The sequence below is a fragment of the Pectinophora gossypiella genome, chromosome 5 (assembly GCF_024362695.1).
Source record: "Pectinophora gossypiella chromosome 5, ilPecGoss1.1, whole genome shotgun sequence".
In the NCBI taxonomy this organism is placed as follows: Eukaryota; Metazoa; Arthropoda; class Insecta; order Lepidoptera; family Gelechiidae; genus Pectinophora; species Pectinophora gossypiella.
The window spans coordinates 16,290,227-16,316,251 of record NC_065408.1 but is presented as its reverse complement, the minus strand read 5'-3'; the positions used below and the strand labels follow the sequence as shown (position 1 = coordinate 16,316,251).

General features: G+C 38.5%; 1 protein-coding gene across 1 annotated transcript; it reads right to left on the bottom strand.

Moving 5' to 3' along the window:
• Window positions 1–792: 792 nt before the first annotated feature.
• LOC126366987 (pickpocket protein 28-like) lies at window positions 793–23,246 on the bottom strand. Its single transcript, XM_050010331.1, has 12 exons — window positions 23,004–23,246; window positions 22,222–22,325; window positions 20,879–20,966; window positions 18,503–18,648; window positions 15,648–15,749; window positions 14,627–14,708; window positions 13,050–13,192; window positions 12,559–12,689; window positions 7,522–7,578; window positions 5,153–5,276; window positions 2,210–2,316; window positions 793–947 (listed from the first exon to the last, which is right to left on the bottom strand). The coding sequence occupies exons 1-12, from the start codon at window positions 23,244–23,246 to the stop codon at window positions 793–795; spliced, it is 1,482 nt and encodes a 493-aa protein (XP_049866288.1).
• Window positions 23,247–26,025: the final 2,779 nt, after the last annotated feature.

The window sequence follows — 26,025 nt, the reverse complement described above, 5'->3', positions numbered from 1 at the left end:
TCTTTGTAGAGTCAAAGCGAGCGATAAAGGGATTAAATTTTCAATTAGTACCAACCTACCACGTATCATTTACAAAGAGAGCATACGGAGTTAATCCTACGTCGTTCGAGTACTACACAGATGGTAATTATTGCAGACTATGAAACAAAGCTTAATAGAAATGTACGTCTTCTGAGTTAGACTGAGAGTAATAAGTTCGTAAGTGAAAACTTCATGTCCTCCGCAAGGTAAATGATAGATAGAAAATGTATATACTTTATTGCACTTAACTAATAGTTACATCACAAACATGAAATGGACGTTTACAAGGGAGGACTTATCATTTATAAGTATCTATAGAGCTATTTACCAACAAAGCGTAAATAATATAATAATAAAAAAAACTAAAAACATATTCAAGTGTGTGTGTGTGTGTGCGGGTGTGTGTGTGTGTTTTTGATTTACTGTGGCTCTGCCTACCCCATTCGGAAGTATGGGCCTGAGTTTGTGTATGTTTTTGTTGTTTAATTAAGCAGGTACTAGAAGCATGAAATTTCTCCTTTATCTAATCATAAATTAATCAAGGTATTAAAAAGTTCAGCTCTACTTTATACCGTATCTTTTTCGATGTGAATAATTAAAAGTCCAACCAATCCATCGATAATTCTATTACTTAAATGCTTATCGATATTTCTATTAATAAAATTAAAATCCAAACATATTTTCATGCTTAACTCCTCTGCAAAAGATAAATTAAATCCTTGACAAATTATTAAAAATAAACAAAAGAACAAGAACATTATTTATTTTAAATTAAAAGAAGTTCGCTCGAAAACGTTTTACATTAATCACTTCAAACAGCATCGGCCAGATGTTTTTGAAAATAGAAGCGATTGACAAGTAAATCAGCTCGAAGATCGTTATAATAGAGGCTCCGAAATACAGTGAAAATATCCCGCCATAAGTCCCTGAAATAAATAAACATTTTTTAACAAAAAACAGTCATTAAAAGAAAAAAGTTTTTATTCGCTCGGAAGTCAGAAGGCAACCGTTCTTTCATTTTTTTTGTTAGACTTTACTGGTTGCCGTGTTCTCTTAATGCCTTTTGTTGACTTTAAAAATGATTGGCGAGATTTTATTAAATTAGCATCAGGCCTGCCGCTGACTAGACATTTCTAGACCTAATTACATTAGCTTGAGCGAATAAAAGCAAAAATATTGTCTGCCTTCAGTTTTCCACTAGGTCAGCATTATTAGCTTGTGGCCAGGCTTAATGTGTTAAGTTTTTTTTTCTTCAATTGACACCAATGCGAATCCAACTATACACTGTGATGGTCAAACTAATACACCTTTGTTTTCGTGTAACATATAACATAACATTATTGGCGAGTACAAATTTAATTCGACTAACACAAAACAGACAAAGGGACAAATCATAGTTATGTCCGTTTTAGAATTAACTCATTGAGTTGAGCGTATGAGTCTCTCTCTTTATTTAAGAGCTGCGCTCTTGTCGGTGGAGTAATCGCCTTCATTACTCCATAGATAGGGCGTGTTGATCTGTGGTTGCCCCAATCGCCTTCCGTTCCACAGCACACCGACCAATTTCTCAATCGGTGATGTTCTAGCTAGAGCCCTAACAGAATCCAATTCCTCGGCCTCCAACCAATACTGATACCGCTGCTGCCCGCATCAGGGGTGCGCTTTTGAAGTAGCGGCGCCTACTCGCTACGTCACAAGATCGTCGTAGAACCTAAGTAGCATTTTATAGGTTAGCCCGTCCCAGTGAGCTACCCACTACGTTCTGCTAATCCTGTCGCTGTTTGGTCGGTGACTGCTTATTTTTATATTCGCAGCTAACCATTATATCTGATGGCCATTCCACTATCCGCCATCTGTGGACCCCGTTGATGGCCTACAGCTCAGCCTACTACGAGCGTATGAGGGTGAAGTATTTTTTTATTTGTTACAAATTGAAAGTCTCATAAACCTAAGTAAGTTCGATTAATTTTCAGGGCACCCTCAGGCCTGGAGTCTTACATTTTCTACCGGGCCAAGTAGTTAACGACATTTACGGCAAGTCTACTCTTTAAGTCACGTGAAAAAAAAAAGAAATAGGTTTGCAAGTTTGAAAGACTTGCCAAATCTTCTGTTTAGGCAAACTGGCCGCGTGAAAATGAGATTGCGCTTGAGAGTGGGTTACCATTTATGTTTTGACGGTTAAACTTACCAATAAAGAAATTGAAGTCATTTAGCTGGGACATAGTGTAACAGTTACAAGTGGACTGCATATAGTACACGTGCAGAGAAATGAGTTCACTGATGTTGCGCCCCCGACTGCAAATAATGAAAATTGATTACAATTCATTAGTTTAAATTGACGATTATCACCTGTTCAACGGTAAAGGAAAACATCGCGAGGAGACTAATGTTCCCGAGAAATGCGTTTCGGTGTTATGTAATCTAGCCTGTATTGGGCTGGTTTTCCCTTCGCGGACAATCGCTTCTATAAAAAGCTGGACTTGTCAAATCTTCAGGTTATGTAAGCGGACCTAGTGAAAAATGGAATAAACATAAGTAAGTAGGTGCATAATGCATCTACAGGCATGGGAAAATAAAACACAGTCATCGGCAAAGTTCAACTCAACTAAGGGCCCTAGTTCACCAAGATATCATGGTGATTTGGTTGTCGGTAATTTTGTTACGCAATCAAAACGATACCAGGTGAAGTATTATTAATGCCATTGCATACAATGAGGTTAATTAGAAACATATTCTTACGGAAGTGGGTTTCGGGATTAGAAGGAAACTCACTGAGTCCAAAAAACGAATTTATTCTGTATACATACGGTACCGCTTCCGCACAGGGCTTCGCGGTATAACTCCGTCACCGTCACTTCACTTTATTTCGCGACACTCGAAAACAGCACGAAACACGACACTAGCACTGCACTAACACTGCACTTAACACTGCGCTTGTCACTGCACTTAACTCTTCTTAAAACACTGTCCTTCACTTCCACTTTTTCTTTCCTTTCAATTTTTCACTTCTTCTTCTTGCTCTAATTGCTTTAGAAACAGAACTGGCCCTGCTCTTTCCACACTTTATGGTCTCGCTTAAGAATTAGGTCGTGTACTAGGTTCAAGATAAATTATGAAATTCTGATTACTAAATAAAGACACATCTAAAACTAACGAAAAACATTTTCTTTTTTCTATTAAACTTATTTATGAATTTTAATCAAGAAAAACGTAATAATAAGTCCGACATTTTGTCACGTTTTTCTATGACGTCACAGAGTGCTTTTTCATACAAATTCCATAGTAATTTCGTGTTTTGACGTTTAGTAAAAAGTAACTGATTTGACTAGTTGGAAACTAGCCTATTGTCGACTCTTTTCTCGAACAATCTCGGGTGGAATCTTCTAGTAAAGGAAAACAAGGACGCTGCCATACGTCAGAAAAGGATGCCGCTATCAGGAAAATTTACGGTGACATTCCAGAAGTCTCTGTTTATTTGATGTGACATTACAACGATTGCAAACATTTTGTTGTTGGCGCGACTGTGGTGTCCATGATATATAACTCTAAGGGAATATCAAACTGTCTGTAGTAACGACGATTTGTGGTTTCTGCAAATTCTGAGCAGATAATTATTAAACTGTAATTAGTATTAAGTAATTAACGTGTAAATTCAGGGATACAAACATTAAACATAAGCATCAAAGACTTGAAAGCGTTCGAACCCTCACAGGGTAATGAGCTGGATTATTTTGATCACTTCACAAAACAATAAATCGATACCTATTGAAAACAACATATTTTGGGAATATGGAGATTAGTGGGATAGTGGAAAATTTGGACTTTATGGCTCGCTATCCCGGACCGCCTCCAAGTCCTGGATTTGATTACATTTTTTCTTCTTCACAAGTTTGATTTAGCATTATTTGTCCACTAATTTTAATGCCGTGTGTTGTTAATCGTTGTTGACGCATTTTGTCGTTAACTCTGCCTACCGTAGATGCATATTTTAATTTAGTTTATTTTTAAAACAAACAGATGTGTTTTATAACAGATTTAATAAGCACGATATATATAAAGATATATTTGCACCTTATATAATCCAAAAGGTGCAAAAGTCCAATCAGTTTCTTGCAAAGTAAGAAATTAACTGGTTGCACTTAAGACCTGGTTACATGTCGTTTCAGTAATCACCTACAAAAATATAAATTAGGTATATAATTATGACAAGTAATGGTTCATACTGTTTACAAAAAAATCGCTGGGCTCAGTGACTGTATTGCTCTTTGATTGATCATAAGTAGCAAGTAGCTTAACAACATAACAGTTTCCACAGATAATGTGTGATTGATGCCGACTGTATCATATAACCTGTACCGGTGAAAAAGCATGATCTGAAGTAAAAAAACAAGTTTAAAAACTAAAATCCCACTACAGAAAAATCACACTATAACATAATTATATTATCTATTTCTTGTTTTTGTACGTGTTTTATACGTTTGAGGAGCTCGGTGGCGCAGCGGTAAACGCGCTCGGTCTGCGATTGTTGAAGTTAAACAACTTCCGCAAAGGCCGGTCATAGGATGGGTGACCACAAAAAAAAAGTTTTCATCTCAAGCTCCTCCGTGCTTCGGAAGGCATGTTAAGCCGTTGGTCCCGGCTGCATTAGCAGTCGTTATTAACCATCAATCCGCATTGGGCCCGCGTGGTGGTTTAAGGCGCGATCTCCCTATCCATCCATAGGGAATACCCGTGCCCCAGCAGTGGGGACGTTAATGGGCTGGTGATGATGATGATGATGACGTTTTTGAACGTGATTTTTCGATAGTCGCGTTTTAGCCTTTAACAGTGTTACTACAAAACAAAAACTAAAAGATAAACAGTGTTTAAAATATAATCCGTATACGAAAGAAATCCCGAACGCCGCGGCGCTACTGTCGCAGATTCTGCATAGAATTTTTATGACTTGTAAAGTTAGTTTCATTAAAATCCGCCGATTTCTTTCGTGGCGCGAAATACTATTTCAAACCTAGTTTATTTTTAGTTTGTGTTTTGTAGTAACACTGTAAACCTTTATGTTTTTTTTTACCTTACCGTGTTTGTACAATCGGTAATATGATTATGCTAACGAACAAGGAAAAGAAATACTCACGTGACATTCGGTGGAAACTCCTCTGCGAAGAATGGTGTCGTATCGCCGACGAAATAATACTCTTTGTCGCGACATTCTTTGTAACACTCCGGCACACATGGCTGTCTAGTCCTCGCCCAATTAACTGCCAAAAAAAAGACATAAAAAACTGTTTCAACTCCGAGACTGACGGCCTCTGTGGCCCAGTGTTTGAGCGCTGAACTCACGATCAGGAGGTCCCGGATTTGCATCCCGGTAGGTACACAGATTTCACAAAAATCATTTTGTGCTCTCTAGTTTGGTTTGGACTTTGCAGGCTGATCATCCAATTATCCGGAAGTAAGATCCGTGCTTCAAGGGCGCGTTGAGCAGTCGTTCCTGTTACTGTTTACTTAAGTATGTCGGCTCATGTAACGACATGAGCCGTGTCAGGGACCTTTGGCGGCTCAGTAACCCTGACGCCAGGGTTGACCAGGTCATTCATTGATCTCACAACTCACATGAGAGAACACGAAGAACTCCAAAGTGACCGTTTTTGGTAGACTTTGGCCGCAGCTGGTTACCACGATTACATTTCCAATTGGTCTAATCAGAGGTACATACATACATACATAAACTCACGCCTATTTCCCACCGGGGTATGCAGAGACTATAGAATTCCATTTGCTTCGATCCTGACACACTCTTGCTTCCTCCACATTCATCAATCGCTAATCAAAGGTACACCCATCGCAGTATGAACTGTAAACGCTTCACCGAGATTTCTGTAATGTCTACACCACACGGGCTTATTTGCGGAAGTCTCTGGCTTGGAAACCATATATATCCTACGCGTCTCTCGGGAGTCTTACAAGTTCACTCATCACACACTACTGTTGTCAAACTATCGATAGTTTGACAATCGATAGTTGACTTTGAAAATGATCTACACCATGGCATAAAAAAACCAAGTATGCTGAATCCTATCAAAAGCTGCCATTATAAGTTATTTTTGCGTTGCCGTTTATTGTGATCAAAATAAAAAAAAAGAAAAAAAAAATATAAATAATTGACTTTTTTTACTTATTGTAGATTTGCCGCAGATGGCATTAACTACTTGGCTGGACAAATCGGGAGCGCTGAAGGCTCTCACCCACGTGACAACACGTTCTACGAACAAATAGAGGAAAAATCCAAAATTCAAATATTGACATTGCAGTAAGGAGTATAACTAAAACACCTATCGATACACATACATAACATAAACAGCCTATATACGTCCCACTGCTGGGCACAGGCCTCCCCTCAATCAACCGGAGGGGGTATGGAGCATACTCTACCACGCTGCTCCACTGCGGGTTGGTGGAGGTGTTTTTACGGCTAATAGCCAGGACCAACGGCTTAACGTGCCCTCCGAAGCACGGAATCATCTTTCTTTTTCGGACAACCATCGACACCTATCGATACTATTTTTTTTAACCCTGTAGTGATAGGAACACTACCACACAAACTCACGATGCGCCCCAGCCAAATTGTATAGAGTCTCGAGTGACGTGTAGAATTTGCGTACCAAACCCGAGTCGCCCGCAAATAGTCCCGTTTGCGGAAGCCCTTACACCAACGGCAACGAACATTAAATAACATACTCGTACACTAATAAATAAATAAAAATAAAAAGAGTTTATTTCAGATAATATGTCCACAGCGGTTAGTAACAAGCAAATAGAATGATTTAAAAATAATAATTACACACGACACGGCTCGACAAACACAACACATTACTAATAAGCAGGTTCCCACCGCCTGGTCACCGGTATATGCAAGTCCACTTCAGTATGTAAGCGCATCCAGTGGCCCAGGAGTGGGGAGTCCCGCCTAACAGTCAACACGCTCAGAATGCCGTTTGAGCTGGAACGTGAGCGCCTCAATAGCGATGCACACCTCTTCCTAATCATCATCATCATCACCAGCCCATTAAAGTCCCCACTGCTGGGGCACGGGCCTTCCCTATGGATGGATAGGGAGATCGGACCTTAAAACCACCACGCGGGCCAACTGCGGATTAGTGGTTATTAACGACTGCTAATGCAGCCGGGACCAACGGCATAACGTGCCTTCCGAAGCACGGAGGAGCTGGAGATGAAAACTTTTTTTGTGGTCACCCATCCTATGACCGGCCTTTGCGAAAGTTGCTTAACTTCAACAATCGCAGACCGAGCGCGTTTACCGCTGCGCCACCGAGCTTCTAAATAATTCTGCTTCCTTATAATTGCAAAGAAACAATCTGTATTGTGATCGGCAAATATTTTTGACGCACTGCAAAAACGTGGCAGCCCAAACAGCATCCTGAACGCGTAATATTAGTATTAGTATTTATCCGGTAACTTCGAAATAATGTTTATATAACTTACCTCTCATATAATTTAGACAAGGCAGATCTGCTAGCTCACAAATCCGAGTCGTTTTATCTGTTAAAATCGAAATTGAACTTATTATTAAACTTTTATAATTATCTTGTTGGGGTTCAAAGTTTATAACAATATCTCTTTGAAAGGGATAACCTCACCCTAAAAGAAGTTTAGACGTTCAAAATTGTAAGCATTAGCATCCGCAACAAGGGTAGCGTTGAAGAGGCCACATTGAATCAATTTGATATTTGCGCAAATATTATTACTTTGTATATATCTGGATTGATTCCATCTCGGCTCTTTAAGGCCGGTACCTTTAAGTGATCACGGGCCTAAACCAAGTGATCACTCATTTAATAAATTGGGTGAAGTTACAGATCGTCTGTCTGTAAGAATTTTCGGACTATTCGGCATGTGTTTAATATTGTGGCTTTTTGTAGAACACTATAGATTTGTCGGGACCTACCCAAGGAGTTGGATATTGTGAAGTAACTGTTTGGGTATTATTAGAAGGATTTCTTTCTTTGAAAAGTTCAAAACATCTTTTGATTTATCCATATCCCTCACCTTTAGCTATAAAATAGCAACACATTAATTCTTTCAGTTCTTCTTGTGATCACTTTATTATTATTATTTATATGTCGTTTCCATATCTCAGGCCAAAGGAGTCCCGGAGTTTTGGAAGGCGTGCGTGGGGCTAAAGCCAACACGTAGAGGCCCGTTAAGACAGTTTAATCTAAATGTGGTGTGACACCAATCAGCGATTATCCCTGTATGCACTATTATGAGTTATTATTATTATTTAATATTATATATATCGAGGGTTGAAAGGCAAATGGGTTTAAGCGACATTTTGTGAACTTTACAGGAGAGCCATTTAAAGTTTTATTTTTTCGAAAAAAATTCATATAAAAAAAACTACTGAATCAAAAGTGTTCAAAATGCTAAGAATTATTTTAAATTAAACGTTGCACAATTCTGTATTTATTTGATTCGAAAAACACATCAGTTATAGATTTTAGAAGTCGCTTAATACAAAATGGCTCAATTGAACTAAATTACAGTTGAAGGAAAAACGGTTGATATCCACTAGAGCCAAATATTGGCTAAAAGCAAAATGCTTTAAGAGACCTCTCACTTATTAGTTTGACTAAAGCTAAATGGGTTAAACGACTTCTTAAAAAAAGAAGACTAGAGGCAAATCAGCTTAACCTCCATAAAAGGTTATATGACAGGGAAGGAAAATATCTTAAGTGACCATCCGCTACTAATTTCAATTGTATGAAATCCAAATATTAGTAAGATCGGAAATAAAGTCGGTCCTTAAGCCGTTTTTCCTGGGAGAGATTTTAGTCGGGCAAGGCATTTACAGATATTTGTACCTTACAATATTAGGAAAAATCACGGCGGATATAATGAGTAAATCGATTTAATTAAGAAACAGGATCTAGAATATAACCATAAAGATTGTTACACATGCTTAATTCGACTTTTTAAGTATATGGTAAACCGCGTATGATGGCGGATGACAGATGACTGTCACCAACTGAATGCGGGCAATAAAAGAAACAAATAGCTTTGAAAAAGACTTAATATGCTTATACTCTGTGCTGAGTTTAATCTCACTATCACAACCTGTTTCCGATTTACTGTATGAAAAATTTAAGATTCCGATTTACTGTATGAAAAATTTTATATGAAAAATTTAAGACCACGTGCCTGGATGCAAGTTTCAAGCACTGGCTCCTACTAGATGGTACGCGGTACTAGGACAGACTGCAGTGAAGTACTGATTGCTCTCATATTAAGAGGCGGCCAGGGGTGGGTAGATCAGCGACTTGTTTGATCAAAATTTCTGTTACATTTGCGCCTAAAACCTCCACTTCGAGCTGGCCATAAGATACCGTCGAAGTTGACAAACAATAACAGAACTCGATCATGCTTTTAAAGCCGAGATACGTCAGACATCGCAGCAGACACATCTGTCGATGAGATAATATATAGTTGATAATAATAATAAATAGATGGTGTTCCTTTGCCGAGCATTTTTATAGTTGTGCTCTGCTCTACCGAAGTTATTGGTTGGTAAACCAGACCGCAAAACTAAGATTGGTGCGATGGTTCTAACGTGAAAATCAGCTCGTGGGGAACTACAGGCGGGCTTTTCTGTCACCATATGTCTCAAAAACAAATGCCAGGTGGAATAAAAATTCAGCTCTATGCTGATTCCTATCAATCCAGTTCCGGTAGATTTTCGACAGCTTCAAGACTGTTTTCGGCCACAAACTTTGAAGAGAGTTTCAATCTACAACAAGGAAAAGACCCAACGCCTCACTGATCAGAAAGACTTATTAGCAGCGCTTTGGACACATTTTAACGATGTCTTAAATCCCAATAGTAATACCAGTGACTTGTTTGTTACAACATATCGGTCGAGTTTGTTACAACAAGGTCGGGGGTTTCGCTTAAGATCTAGCGGCACCCCCGACCTTTGAAGAACTTCTTACCGCGCTAAGAAGGATGACGAATACCAACACATCAAAAATACCATCTGAAATGTATAATATGCCTACACATTAATAACTGGTTATACAAACTCATCCTGAAGATATGGGAGTCAGCTGCTGGAATGATTTTAGCCTTCTTCCTCTTTGCGAGTCGATGGCGATCGATATTAAATTTTAGCCTTAACGTTATTCTATCCCGTGATGCAGAAATGGTACTTCCGGAAACCCAATGGTGATTTTGTCCGGACAGAGATATGGGGGTACGGTTTTGTTATTAAACAGATTCAGGCCAAAAGGCTTGAACAACATCGGCCTTTGTTATCAAATCAAATATACTTTATTGCACACAACACACACACTACATATACTTTGTTATGTGCTGCGTGAGGCTTCACGCGGCTTGTGGATTGCTCTAAAGAAAACAGATTGTCCTGAAAAGTTATGACTTATCCTGATACGACAATATCATGACGACATGATGACGACAGTTTGATTTCAGAACAGAACTTTCAGAACTTTTCAGAGCTATTCGTCGTTACCTACGGCGCGAAACAAGGCTATGTCATAACACATGGAGCCATGGTTCCTAGTCTATTTTCTTTATATATCGCTTCTGTATCACGCATAAGTGGGATAGTCTGTGGAATTGTTATTTATAGCTTAATTGAAATTAAGGCTAAAATGAATAAGATCATTTTTGATCTCTCACGTCTCACATCTATGCGTCAGTTAACCAAACTGGCCGAGGAATGGCCGATTCAATTAAGTCATACACCAGAATATTTATAGTTTTGTGCAAAACCCTTTTAAAATAACCATCCAGAGGATGCTTCGGGGATGTAGCTTCTTCCAATGTTGCTTTAAATGGCGCTGAGCTGGAGGAAGTTTCAAAATTAAAATATTTGGGTTCTCAAATATGAAATGACTCCAAAGTCATCGAAGTTGCCAGCCCGGATAACAGGTGCGGTTGCAGCCTTTGGAAAACTTAAAATATTAGTGTACAAAGTCTCAGCGGCGTACTTGATACGTAACACTTTAAATGTCCATCCTTCGCATAAAGCGGCAAGATGGTTTTCCAATAACAGAAGTATTACGTCGTTCTGGCATATTCGGAATAGAAGCTCTCATCATAAAAGATCACCTACGATGGTGCGATCACGTCATGCGAATGGATGACAGAAAGGTTTTCTATTTCGAGGTGTCTAGAAGGAACTGTAAACAAGGTGGACAATGCCTGCGGTACAAAGACGTACTCAAGCGCAAACATGTGGCTTTCAACATGCCAACTGATAGTTGGGATGAGTGTGTCTGAACCTGGAATAGCGCGTGATATAGTCCTCGAAAATCTTAGTCCAAGACGCCAAATACGGAAAACTCAACGGAAACCTTCCTACAATTACACGGTAAACTCGGCTGGCCAGCTTGATTGTATGCCATGTTACCAGATCTTCAATTCGAAGTTCGGTTCCGCTAGCCACGTCAAAGTCTACCACAACAACGACTTGGGATAGACACAAATAGAAGTCACCATCAACGAATACGGCTTGGGTGACATGATGACACGCACACTCCCGGTCTTCCCAATCGTAATTTTTAGCTGTGTGAACCGCCCAACCAGGACCTGCCCATACTTATTTTGATATGTTGAAGTGATGCGGGCACAAGGTTTCATACAAAATTGCGATGACTGAAATGTTAACATTATTTATTTTTTGTTTTGGAAAAACGTTTTAAGTCCTTTCAAAAGAAAATGATAGTTGTTTTATACGACAAAAAATTTAAAAAAATGTAGCATAAATAGCTGAAGTCAAATTCTATGAATATTTTCGGTAAAGGCAAAACAGTTCAAGTGCCAATTTTACTTTTAAACTGTCGAAGGCAAAACGGTTGAAGCGACAATATTTATAAAATCTGGATTAAAGCAAAAAGATTTAAGCGCCAAATCTATTTTCGTTTCGTCTAAGGACAAATGATTTAACCGACTTATCTATAACAAAACACTGTCAGGGAAAACACTTTAACAGACTTCAAATCATGAAAATGAAAAGACATAACAGCTTATGTGACCGACTCATATCCCGGAATACGACTGATTTGCCACCCGCCCAGAATTTTGTGCATTTTTTTGTCGGTTGAAACACGGGTTTTTAAAAATGTACCCAAAGTGCTAATTGGTTGAAGCGCCAAAAAGTAGCTTCGATTGATCTGAAACCAAGATCAGTCGACGCGGAAAAAATCGCTGATTCCGAATATATATATAAGTCAATTTCGCCCAAAATGTCGCTTAAACCCATTTGGCTTTCAACCCTCGATATGTAAATGCGCTATGTTAACAATGTAAAATAACACGTCAAATAGTAATATTGCTTTCTCAGAATTGAATTGTCCCAATGTAGTCTTTTTAACCCCTTGGTTTCCACTCCGCCCCGCTTTGATAGAAACTGATTGACCTAAAAGTACTATTTACATGGATGTTTTGTATGAACTCGTGAATAAACATTTATAGTGATGAGAGTAATATAGTGATGCTCACCTACAGGATACTTATAGGGCACACATCCACAGAACCGCACGAAACTCTTGATTCTACATTCTGTGTGGCATGTCTCGTAGCTGTAACGATTTGTGTTGATCAGGTTCACCTCGTCGTGAAACCAACATCCTCTGAAAGAAGTACGCAACATAGGTTTTTTTTTAATAATAATGAAATTAATTTCTTCTAATTTATCATACAAATTTAGTCATACAAGTAACGGAAAACAGTCGATTAAACTTTGCTTGGCTGAGAAATACCCACATATACGTTCACCGCTTGTTTTTTTTTTAATGGTAAGGCGGCAAGTGACAGGAATGTTCCCGTCTGGTTGCTTTTCTTTTTCAAATCGTTCTTTTTTTGTACTCTGGTCTTATCTGCCTAAACGTTAGGCAATAAAACTCTTCTTACGTAAGTTTTGCGCTTCTTTACTGTCGGGAACGTTGCTAATATATATTCCCGGGGAAGGCAGATCAGTGCCAAGGACCTACCTACGCTGAGGTTCTATGTGGCGGAGGGAGGACTCGCAGTTGTAGAATCTCGGTTCCACTTTCACGTCGATGGAGTCTCCAATGCCCATGTATCTGTAAAGTACTCGAGTTTCCGGATAGTCGTTAGGATCACTCAGAAGCATCTGAAAAACCAACATAATTTCACTACTATATTGGGATAAGCCCACACCTCACCGAGCTTTCTGTTAACTAGATTAACGTGATAAGACGTGGTGAGCCGTATCGCCGTCGAGCCAACTGTGTTAGTGAAAACTGCACTTGAGATAAATATGTATACCGTTGTTAGCCTTTGGTCTTGATTTCATACAAGACCATTAACCCGGCCCCAGGGGGGGACAGATTCATCTTCTGTACCCTCCACTGGGGCAATTCCTGTTCTTTGCTTTGCTTGCCACGGGGGTGGGCGCTTCAGTAGGCCGGAGTGAGATGGTGGCTGAGTTCGGATAGGGACCCAGACCTACGGGGTATAACGTAAAACCCTTGCCCAGGGATACGGGTGAAGACGTCAACGGTTGCAGAGGCGAAGATAGGAGCCATCGGCACGGCAATGCAGGACGGAAGGGGCAAGTCACAGGGTCTGTAACCTGGAACCTGACAGAGGGCAGCAGTAACTGTTAATAATATTCAGAGGCGAAGGACAGGAGTCCTAGTATGGCTTTGTAATAGACTACTCTGGGCGCCATTCCACTTGCGTCAGACAGAGTATTTTTCCCTAAAACAGTAGCATGCAAAATGCTGCACCGACAAGAGCGTGGCTCTTAAATTGATGATGATGATACGGTTGTACCGGTGTTCGGTTGTAGTTATGGTATATACACCGTTACAAACAGTGATACGTTGTTCTAATAAAGCTCACTGAAATGCGAGGACGGTTGTACCTTTGACTAGCCTAATTGGGAATATGATCGTAGGTTTATTTACTAGCTTAAGCCCGCGTTTTCGCTCGCGTTAATTTCGGGGTAACACGGTTCCCCTTTCCCAATGTACCAATTTTTAGCTTCCTACCTTTAATTTAAAACTACGAAAAGTACCATATATAATTGTACCATATATAATTTCACCCCTTTTTTGGAGAGGTTGGGGCATATACTCAAAAAAAAAAATATGCACGATTTTTTTGTTAGTCACTCATAGTCCGCGTACTATTTTTTAACTTTCTACCTTGAAAATTGCGGGTTCCATATCCCATTTAGGGAAATGGGAGGTTAGAAAGAGATAAAATATAGCCTATGTCAATTTGACTCCATCCCTTTAACTTTTTTCACTTAAAAATCTTGTCAATTTGTTGTTCCGTTTCGCCGTGAAAAACGAACAAACAAACAGACAGACTTTCCCATTAGTTTAAATATCATTTAGATGTTTGTTGATATATCATGAAAATAAACAAACAAGTGAAACAAAATTGGATAAAATATTTCAAGTGTACATTTTGTAGCAATAAGTTGATTTTATTATTTTCAACCCTAATGCTTTTGTTGACTTTACCCGTTAACAAACAGATATGACAGACTTAAGTGTGTATGTATGTATGTATAATAAAAACTACTAGATCTTACCTTAGCTCCATAAGCAGGTGCTAGGGACCAATTGGCATAATCATTGGGTTCGACATCGAACACTACTTTTAAACCAGAAGTGCTGAAATTGTGAAAATAATTTAGCATCACATTCAGCTTTGATAGGAGGATGGTCGCTGTCATGGTTGACTGTTTTTACCGACTTCAAAAATGGAGGTTCTCAATTCAACCGTATATATAATAATTATATATCTTTTTATGTTTGTTCGGGGATAACTTCGTCGTTTATGAAACGATTTTGATAATTCTTTTTTTGTTCGTTAAGAGATATTCCAAAGGTGGTCCCATGATAAGGAAAGAGCATATACTTGGCACCGACTTCAAAATTAATTAAATAATTGCAAATACGTACTTATAACTTTGTGCGAAGTAAATTAATTTATTGCTTTTTAGTTTTGCGTTTGAAGTCGGTTTTTGTTATTTTTTTTATTTTTGTTTCAGCTTTACAGTGTGTTAGTGAAATCGTAACGAAAACTTTGAGAGATGATTCAGACTATGACACTGAGATGACATCAAGTCGAATTTTCTGTCGCAAAAGTATGGAACTGATAATAATTAAAAAAATAAAATAAAGTAATCATAAATTTTCGGGACAGGAAATTCCAATTGACATCAACTCAGAATCATGGTCTGAATCACCCCCTCAGTATTCGTGACGGTGTCACTAACTGCTTGTACGGGGTGTAAGGTGACATCTTAACGAATACTGAGGGGGGATGATTCAGTTCATTATTATGAGTTGATATAAAATTGAAATCCAAAAGTACAGAACTGAAAATAATTAAAAAAAAATTGATTTTGCGACGATAATTCTATTGGATATTAACATAGAGTCATCTGCGGAATCGTACGCCTCAGTATTCGTTACGATGTCACTAACACCCTGTATATAAAGTTGCAGTACATCAAATTACTATTTTCCTCCTTCAAGCATAGAATAATCACTAATGATCACTCCTCCAATCTCCCTTGTGTCTATGATCTGTGATGATGCGTTTACCTTCCCGACTGCGACGTGGCTATTAAGGAAGTTTCCACAGATTCTCCATCGGGATCTTCATCTATGTAGTACTCAAAGTCATTATCTTGAACCATCGTGGGGCTGGAACAGTAACAATTTCATAATCAGAATAATTTATTCATTGCAATCATCATGAATAAAAAAATTACAACTACTTACTATGAAGTACCGCGTTAATAAATTATTGTTATACTTCTCATCATCGGCCTTCATAGCCCAGTAATTGAGCGTTAGGCTCCCGATACGGAGGTCCCGGGTTCGAATCCCGGTGGGGATATATCACAAAAATCACTTTGTAATCCCCAGTTTGGTTAGGACATTACAGGCTGATCATCTTATTGAAAGAATATAAGATGATCCGTGCTTCGGAAGGTACGTTTAGCCGTTGGTTCCGGTTACTACTTGTTGACGTACCTAAGTAAGTGGTTGTTACATGAGTCATGTCAGGGGCCTTTGGCGGCTCAATAATAACCCTGACACCAGGGTTGATAGAGTTGGTGATCCACCTCACAACCCACACGATAGAAGATACTTCTCGTCAAAAAAATTGAAACACTTCGACATCAAATTTTGAATTTGGAACATTGATATTAAGAAACAAAATTCTTATAGTACCCACAGTACGATGCCGTTTCTTTTTTATTCCTCATAAGTGAGTAGGTAAGCACACGTATTTCATTTTTTTATGGATATTACCTGAGATAATTACAAAGCTTAAACTTGTGAGGTGATAAGATTTTTTTGTTGAGAACTGTATACTAAAGAACTGTTGTTTGGGGCGAAAATTAAATGCCTGTTGTTACCAACTCAGGGTTAATTTTGCTAATTGTGTTTAAAATTATTTTAAATAAGTTACAAATGTACATTATAAGCCAAAAGCTGCGTACGACAAACTTTGTTATCCACACGAGTTGTTGTTAACTTCCTGACATACAAAGAAAACATACAACCCAAACACTCTATTATATAGAGTATAGAGTCTATAGAAAACTCTCATTCTTGCCACGTGTAAAAGCGAGATAGATAGTCCGCACGCGCTCCCTTACTCCTAGTGTTTCCCGAACACAATGGCACAGCCGGGACTCTCTGTACAAAAATCGCGTGCCGGCTGACGCGGTAGTATGAGCGAGACAGATAGTCCTCGGGCGCTACCCCGCGGACCCTTGACACTACCCGATGGCACCACCGGTAGTGTCAAGGGTATTATTCCGTGCCCATGGCACCACCGGTAGTGTCAAGGGTATTATTCCGTGCCCATGGCACCACCGGGGTGCAAAAGTTACTATTCTTTTATATCGTGAAACCACCTAAATATAATAGGTTCAATAGAGGGAAAAAACTAAAATTTATTAAATATATAGAAAATTATTGGATGAAAGTGCATTCCCCACATATGTTCAGCGTTTTCGGGGAACGTCATCGTACGACGAATATTGCCGAAAGTTTTCATTCTACTCAACGGCTTACGGCTTAAATAGCCACGTATCGGCATAGAATAATGAATAATACTACGTGTAGTACACAGCCTCCGTGGTCTAGTGGTTAGAGCGTTAGGCTCAAGATCTGGAGGTCCGGGTTCGATTCCCGATGGGGACATTGTCGAAATCACTTTGTGAGACTGTCCTTTGTTTGGTAAGGACTTTTCAGGCTTGAATCACCTGATTGTCCGAAAAAGTAAGATGATTCCGTGCTTCGGAAGGCACGTTAAGCCGTTGGTCCCGGCTATTAGCCGTAAAAACACCTCCACCAACCCGCAGTGGAGCAGCGTGGTGGAGTATGCTCCATACCCCCTCCGGTTGATTGAGGGGAGGCCTGTGCCCAGCAGTGGGACGTATATAGGCAGTTTATGTTACTACGTGTAGAACGGCAAATCTCCGCTCCCCACCAGCGTCTGAACTGGGTTTACCTCCCCCCACCTACATACCCCTCGAACATAATTTAGTCTTCAATCGTATGTCATCGGACGTCACACACACAGATGCACGTGTACGATAACATACACGTCTGTCTAAAACACACATCTGTGTAAAACGAGGTTGTTTGTATGAAGTGACCAAGGTATCGGTTCGGAACGGATATTGCCCCTTCTAGTTCATCTTCTTTTAGTGCTTCTTTACATAGTAATATCATTTGTTCTATTGCAAAAGTAACTTTATTTAAACACCAGACTGCTCTGACCTATGTCAAATTCAGAATGTAGTTAAGAAGGGTTTGGTCTACATTTGCTGACTGAATAATTAACTTGTGCTCAGTGCTGAAGAAAAACATCGCGAAGAAACCCTCATTCACGAGAAATGCGTTTCGGAAACCTGATTTTTCCTTCGCAGCTAGAAAAGATCAAATGGGTCAAAATGGCCGCATCGAAGCAATTCATGTCAATTCGAAAATGTTAAATAGAAATATTTCTTTTTAAATAAAAGAGGAGCTCGGTGGCGCAGCGGTAAACGCGCTCGGTTTGCGATTGTTGAAGTAAAGCAACTTTCGCAGAGGCCGGTCATAGGATGGGTGACCACAAAAAAAAAAAGTTTTCATCTCGAGCTCCTCCGTGCTTCGGAAGGCACGTTAAGCCGTTGGTCCCGGCTGCATTAGCAGTCGTTAATAACCACCAATCCGCACTAGGCCCGCGTGGTGGTTTAAGGCCCGATCTCCCTATCCATCCATAGGGAAGGCCCGTGCCCCAGCAGTGGGGACGTTAATGGGCTGGTGATGATGATGATAAAATAAATTGCTGCTATGTGCCGTTTTTAACCCCCTGACCTGTTAAATCTTTAGGTCAGGTAAGCGGACCCTGTAAAAACGGGATAGCGCTAAGGAAATGATGATGAGGGACTCACTCTTCGTCTTCAGCGTCGACGCCGTTGTAGTTAAAGGTGCAGCAATGTCCCTCTATAGTCTGAATTCTAGTAAACACCTCATTGCAATCCTTCTCTTTCCCGTTGAACTCGCAGTAAATAAGAAGTGACTTGCAACTTTGATGCACCTGATAGACATAACACATAAGCTCACGACTACATCCAATTGGGGTAGTCAGAAGTGAACTAAATAAACTTGTTGAAAACATATTTAAGATTTGTATTTTTAAATATGGAAACACTTTTGTAATCACATTCATTCGCGGAGCTTTCGCTCTTCCCTTCTCTCAATACAACACAGAACAAGACGCTGCTGTTTTATTTCATAAAATAAATTTCACCGTCCCGACACCCAAGGATTTCTTCATGGTCCTTCGAGCCGGATATGAAACAGCGACCTATGGACCTATGAAACTAAGTCACACCTCACCGAGCTTTCTGCTAGTCCAACATGATAGAAACAAGTTTAAAAAGTATGTAGAGTATTTATAATCTCTCATAGGAAATTCGTATAGTTTCTAGAAGTCTGACTGAAAGATCTTTATATAATTAAACGTGTTAAAAACGTTGTGTTAACGTTCGGCCCATGGAGTCCAGAAGCACGTCAGTTTTTAAAGTCGATTTCCCTAGAGCAGGCAGTTATTTTGCCCAAAGGGTCAGTTTGGCGGTGCAGAGAGGCAACGTGGCCAGTATTCTGGGGACTTTGCCTCGATGTGGTGAGCTGGAGGCCGTTTTTTATTTATAGCTTTTTATTCTTATTTTAAAATTTGTTTTTAATAATATGTGTTTTGTTACAATTGTAGTTGAATGGAATGTATTTGTTTATGTATTTTTAATTTATACAAGATTTGTGTTAAAAATAAAAACAAGTAAAATAAGACCCCTTTTTACTACGCCACCATGGTGGCAACCAAGTTAATACCAGATGACGTATGCTATAAACATATTATAATACTTTTGTATAGGAACTCGGTGGCGCAGCGGTAAACTCGCTCGGTCTGCGATTGTTGAAGTAAAGCAACTTTTGCGAAGGCCGGTCATAGGATGGGTGACCACAAAAAAAAAAAGATTTCATCTCGAGCTTGGTCCCGGCCGCATTAGCAGTCGTTAATAACTATCAAACCGCACTTGGCCCGCGTGATGGTTTAAGGCCCGATCTCCCTATCCATCCATAGGGAAAGCCCGTGCCCCAGCAGTGGGGACGTTAATGGGCTGATGATGATGATAGGAACATTTTATGTTCGTGACGCAACCGCAGTGCCGCCACAATGGTGTCCTAATAAGACAGGGCTGTTACCTGTTAGTTGTTGGTGTCCTAATTGGTAGCGCAGCGACTTGTCATTGGTGTGGTTTAAAACACATTGCAGCAAAGGAAACCACTTCGCTAAGCATAAGGTCATAGAGGCATAGATCCAAGGGAGTACGGAGCACATATTCTACCACGCTGGTCCAACGCGGTTAGGTAAAGATTCACTTCAATGGGCATAAACACTACTAGAACCTAATTGCCTTACCTTGATTGGGTTGTATTGTACCTAAGAAATGTATTTTTTTTCTTTTTATAATGTAACCATGACATCTTATTTTTTTGTACTGTACAATTGCAATAAATATCTTTTGATTTTTTTTTGAACTTCAAATGCACGCGGCAGCACTGTTGTTGAGTGATCCAAAATTTTGACAGTTCTCTATACTTTCTAGCTAAAACTCGTGATAAATTGCTATAAAATGTGGAGCAACGTAGAGTCTATTCCGTCTGAAGTTAATACTTCAGACAGAATAGACGTTACGAAATAGAAAAAGGCAGTTTCGACTGAAAATAAGTTTTTGAAAATTTTCTTCTTTTCGATCTCCACGGAATAAAATATAACACTATGATTTTGCAATTAAATCCTGCGCAAACGGTTATAGTGGAAAAATATAACTAAATCATTATGTTTGTTTACTCAAATAGTACGGGGAACTGACAACATTTAAAAACACTTATTAGTAGCGATATCTGATGGAAGAAACAGGTAATTTTCATCCTCAATGATCCGAGAATTTTTTCGGGGTGTCTATGTTAAATTCATGATTTATATATCTAACTTTGTCCACCAAACCATAGACCTACCTAATTGTACTTTTGTATGTGTATATAATGTATGTGTGCATGTTTGTTATACTTATGTGTAATATACAGGTATCATTTGTATCACCTCCTCCGGTTGATTAAAGGGAGGCCTGTGCCCAGCAGTGGGACGTATATAGACTGTTTATGTAATGTTATATCAATAACTATACCTCCGACATAATAATTTCCATGTTAAAAAAATAGTGTTCTTTCAAAATTTCCATTATCATCGAATAGTTGCCAACATCAGCCGCGCCCTGACTGTAGTCCTTCAGGAGAGGAAGAACGGAGAAGAAAGATTCAGCTTCGTCGTTGGAGATGCCGCGTTTGAGCCTGTCAATGATAAACATGGTGTTCGTGACACCGTAACGGAAAGAAACATAACCTCTATTTGATTGTGTACGTTAAAACCTTTCATTAAGATTTTGTGTTTTTACGGCGCTGTAATGTAAATCGAACAATGCGAATAGTCGCTTTTCGCGTATTTTATAATAGTTTGTCATTTGTTTTGTTTTTATTTTAAATTTGGGTTCTATGCAGCCTAAAACAATAATAATAATAATCTAATAATAGTAATCTTTGTAATAGACTATTCTGGGCGCCATCCCACTTGCGTCAGACAGAGTACTGCGGGGCGGAAGGCAAGAGGGAAACCACTGCCCTATTTTTCCCTAAAAAAGTAGCATGGAAAATGCTGCACCGACAAGAGCGTGGCTCTTAAATTGTTGATTATGCTGCAGCCTAAAACACAATATAATACTGAAAATAGTAAAAAATATTGAAATTATCATGAATTTTCGGACAGATTCTAATTATTGATATGAACAAAGACACATGCCCTGTATCACTAACACCCTGTATTTTATAAATAGGTAGGTAAGTATGAAAGACTGAATAAACGATGACTGCATTTCAAATTCCCCCGAGGGTGTTAAAGAGATTCTAAGTGCACAGAGTTGTGAGCTCTTGCCCAGAGTTTACTTAACAGAGTTGCCAGAACCAGAGGTTGCGAAGGCAAGACATCGCTAGTAGTTTACCTCAAAACGACTTACAGGAATTCCTCTTAACCACTGACTTCGACTTTGTGAGCTTGAATTCGAACTTTCGATAGTTGATAATTAATATCACGTCTTTTCTATCATTTTTCTACGTATAAGATGTACTTAACTTACCTGATTTTTTGTTTGTATGTAAGAATTCCAGGGAAACATTTCCGTGTTTCGTATATTTTAAAGCGCAACTTTTCCAAAGTCGGGTTTTTGTTACTCAATTACTCCATGACTTAAACTTATTTTTTATATATTGCGACATTAGTAACTACACCATTTGCCGAAAAATGTTACAATTTGATATAAAATAAAAACATCAAGAAATTCACTGACAAACAAATATGAGGTGAATTTAAAAGTAAGTACTTGTAAGTAAAATTTTGTAAGTATCAAAACTATGATAGATAGATAAAATCTTCATTTAGGTTTAAAACCAAAAAAACATAACAAAACACTATCTATGAAAACAGACTATGAGTCTTTGATCAAAACAAAGTAAGAAGGAAGTTGAAAAATGTGTTGGACGTTCATAAACTTACAGTATTTTCTTGATGGCCATAGATTCTCGCTGCGAAACCATGTTGTAGTTGCAGATGCTGATCGCCGGGAATGGCAGGCGGTTTACAGACCAGTCTGAGTTTATCTGAAAATTAATTTTAGAATTACTAGTTGTCGGAACGCGACTCCGCCTATGTGTGTAGATTTCGGTTAATTCATTTTTTTTATTTTACGTACGTCTAGGGCCTTGTGCTGAGGTTTTTCTTGCATCTACGTTTCCCCGGCTATACAGGTTGTGAGAAGCTGCATTAGTTTTAGGCGGATGAGACGTTCGACAAAAAATATTATTTACATTTTGTTTATCGTGTGGGTTGTGAGGTGGAATACCAACCTCATCAACCCTGGTGTCAGGGTTATTATTGAGCCGCCAAAGGCCCCTGACATGGCTCATGTAACGACTACTTACTTGTCATCAGCCTGTAACGTCTTAACCAAACTAGATTCCGGGATTCGAACCCGGGGCCTCCGGATCGTGAGCCCAACGCTAATGAATGAATGAATGAATTGAAAATGTAATGAAATTAAAAATGTCTACCTACAAATTGGCGTGCTTAAATGTATGCCGGTCGATTACCCGTCCTTTTCTTCTTCAACAGATAAGCAAATAACAGTTATAACTTTAGCTGGTGTCTACATGAATCAGCTCGAACTACCTACAGCGTCGTGTCAAATTTAAAAGAAGAATGTAAAATAATTGAGAATTTCTTAGCTGCGTATTAAATCCTATTGATAATATATAAGGTTTTAAAACAATTGAAATTACCTTGGTAACAATCTGGTCGGTATCGTATTTGTGTTTGATAAGCATTACGAAGCTGGTAGTCCACAGAATGTTGATCATCATCAGAGTACTCCAAAAGAGTAAACTTCTGCCTTTCAATACTGATATGTAGTTCATTCCATGTAAGGTTCTTATGCTCTCCAAAAAGCTTTTTGTCTTCACCTGCACACCCTTCAAGTCCAATTTCGACTTCACAAAAACCGTTTTCTGTTTCTTTTTTGCCATTTTGTTCTGGAAATCTAGCAAATTCAACCAAAGTTACGACGACTGATTTTAGTGAAATAAATTCTGTCAATACTATGTATCTGAATAGTATATTGTTTTAGGTTTATGCGGTTATTATCATAATTAAAACACATAATAAGGGGTTCTTACCGCGTTTAAATCAGGGATGTGAGACTCCCGATATTTCGACACTGTTGCAAGTGCCATGATCATGGGATGACTGATGAGATTGGAGTGAAGTAGGTAAATCCATAATTTTCTACGGGAAGACTATCTCTCTACCCTCTTTCTTTGCCGATTTGTTATGTATTTGATATCGCTTTTTTATGCACTTGCAACAGTTTCGAAATATCGGGAGCCTCATATCCCTGATTTAAACACGGTAAGAACCCGTTATTATGTGTTTTATCTGGATAATGTTTGATTTTTTTGTCGCGATATATTTTACTTACTCAATGCCAAAAAACGAAAGCCCGGGTTGGTTTGAATAGCCACTTTCATAACCACTGCACTGGTTATTTATTTAAACTGTCACAATAATTATAACAATTGTGCACTATAATTTATCACTGAGGCGGGTGTGCGAACAGAGCGTGAAAACAATCAGAAAATAATTTATTTGTATGAATGAGTGAATTGATACTAAAAATATATCAAATTATATTTTTATTTGAAATTGGAAACACATCAAATAGGAAAAAACTGACAATCCGCTTTGATCAGCTAAACCTTTGCGGGGTCTAACAAGCAGGAGGTACTTTTGTGTTATATTATTATTCTTATACAAATTGATAATGGTATCCAATTTCATTTGAGTATTCCTAACAAGGCACATTGCTGCATACGATAATAAAATAGCCCTTACGGTCGGTACAGTAATATACAAATCTTGATGCAATTAATTCACACCGAATATACGGAATGTCGCTATATCATGACAGCGATGTCATAATGGTCAACAATGTAATAATTACCTGACTGCGGCGAAGCAAAACGAAGGGTTATGTGATTGACCGCTATGTATGTATGTATATGCATATTGATGATTAAAAGAATTTCAAAGAAATTGATAGATAGAAGATAGATAGATAGAATCATTTAAAATCATTTCATTTCATTTCATTTTCATTTTTTTTCAAATTGGGCTATTTCCTTCTTCCATACTTTTTAGACCGTGATTTTCCGAAGACGGGTTTTAGTTTTTAAACATATTTTTATTTACACGTTTTTTTCCACTCTGTAATACAATTCAAGCGTTTATTTAATTCATTATATTTCATATTACTATATATTTTTATCTGTTTCGTATTAGAACAGATTTTCCTTCGAAAATATACTTCGAGCCCGGCCAACTCAGTGCGCTCGGCATCCAAGGATTTCGCTAAGTGCTTGCTTTCAGGATCATTAACAGTATCGAATTTGTTGTTTCAGATTTTAGTCGTATTTGAGGAACATATTTGATAGGTATTTGGGTTTGTAATATCACGAACGGTAACTACAGGAACTTATGCAAGTAAAACATAATATAAACAGCCTATATACGTCCCACTACTGGGCACACGCCTCCCCTCAATCAACCGGAACACCGAAACCGGTATGTAGGTACTGTAGCAAAACATCCCTAGCCGCCATTTTGTCATAATAAGAAAGGAAGAAAATATTTACGTATTATTACAGAAACAATACAAAAACATCAGAATACATGTTTGAACACAAAATGACATAAAACTGAATCGTAAAAGAAACATAATTAAATAAAAAAATTGCGGCTAAGGAGTCGAGAAGAGAAAGAGGAGTTGGAGTTAAAGGGAGTCAGTGAGAAGGTACTGGAAGAGGAGGACGTATTTGTAGCGATTTGTTAAGTTAGTATATTTGCAATATTAGTGGGATAAGGAATTATGTAATTTCATCTTATAAGAGTAAAATGTTTCCTAAAATTAATTATAAGTATTCCGAAAACCCAGTTTGCCTTATTAGATCTCAAAATAAACATAACAGTTAATAACTTTACCTCCAAAATAACAAACAATGAGTTTTCAGAAAAGTTTGACGTATCGCCGAACAACGTAATTAATTTCTTTTATATCAAGAATTCCCACCGAATTCACAAGAATTTTGACCGAAATTCCCTTTTGATTTGTACACTCACAATTGTTTTCAGAAGAATTTTGTTTACGCTACTTCAAAGAACATTACAAATGATTTGGTTTGTTTGAAGATGTGTTGATAATATCACTCAATTTTAACTGTTGACTTGATCGCAATTAAAAAAAGTTTTAATTCTTGTTTTTGTTCAAATGACACTTTAACAACTTTGAATTGAAATTCTGTTTAATGACTTGTTGCTTGAAGGTTGCCTTACAAACTGTAATAATTAGTTTCTCCTATTTTAGGGTCCCCTAAATTAACCTGAAGATTTGACAGGCCCGATTTTTTACTAAAGAGGCAGTCGCTATATCGTCGATAACGAAAACTCTGATTGATTTTCAATAATTTATGTCAATAAAGTTCTTGAACTTATATAACTACGGTTCGGTTTTTAAGACCTTTCAACCCGCGAAAGAAAAACCAGCCCTATATAGATTGGGTCACATACCTCTGAAACGCATTTTTCGGGAATATGGGTTTCCTGACGATGTGTTTCTTCACCGCTGAACGCCGCCAGAGCCACCATAGGCCCCTGACATGATTTATGTAACGACTATGTACTTATATCAGTAAGTAAGTAGTAACCGGGATCAAAGTTAACATGATTGCGCCGCCAAAGGCCCCTGACATG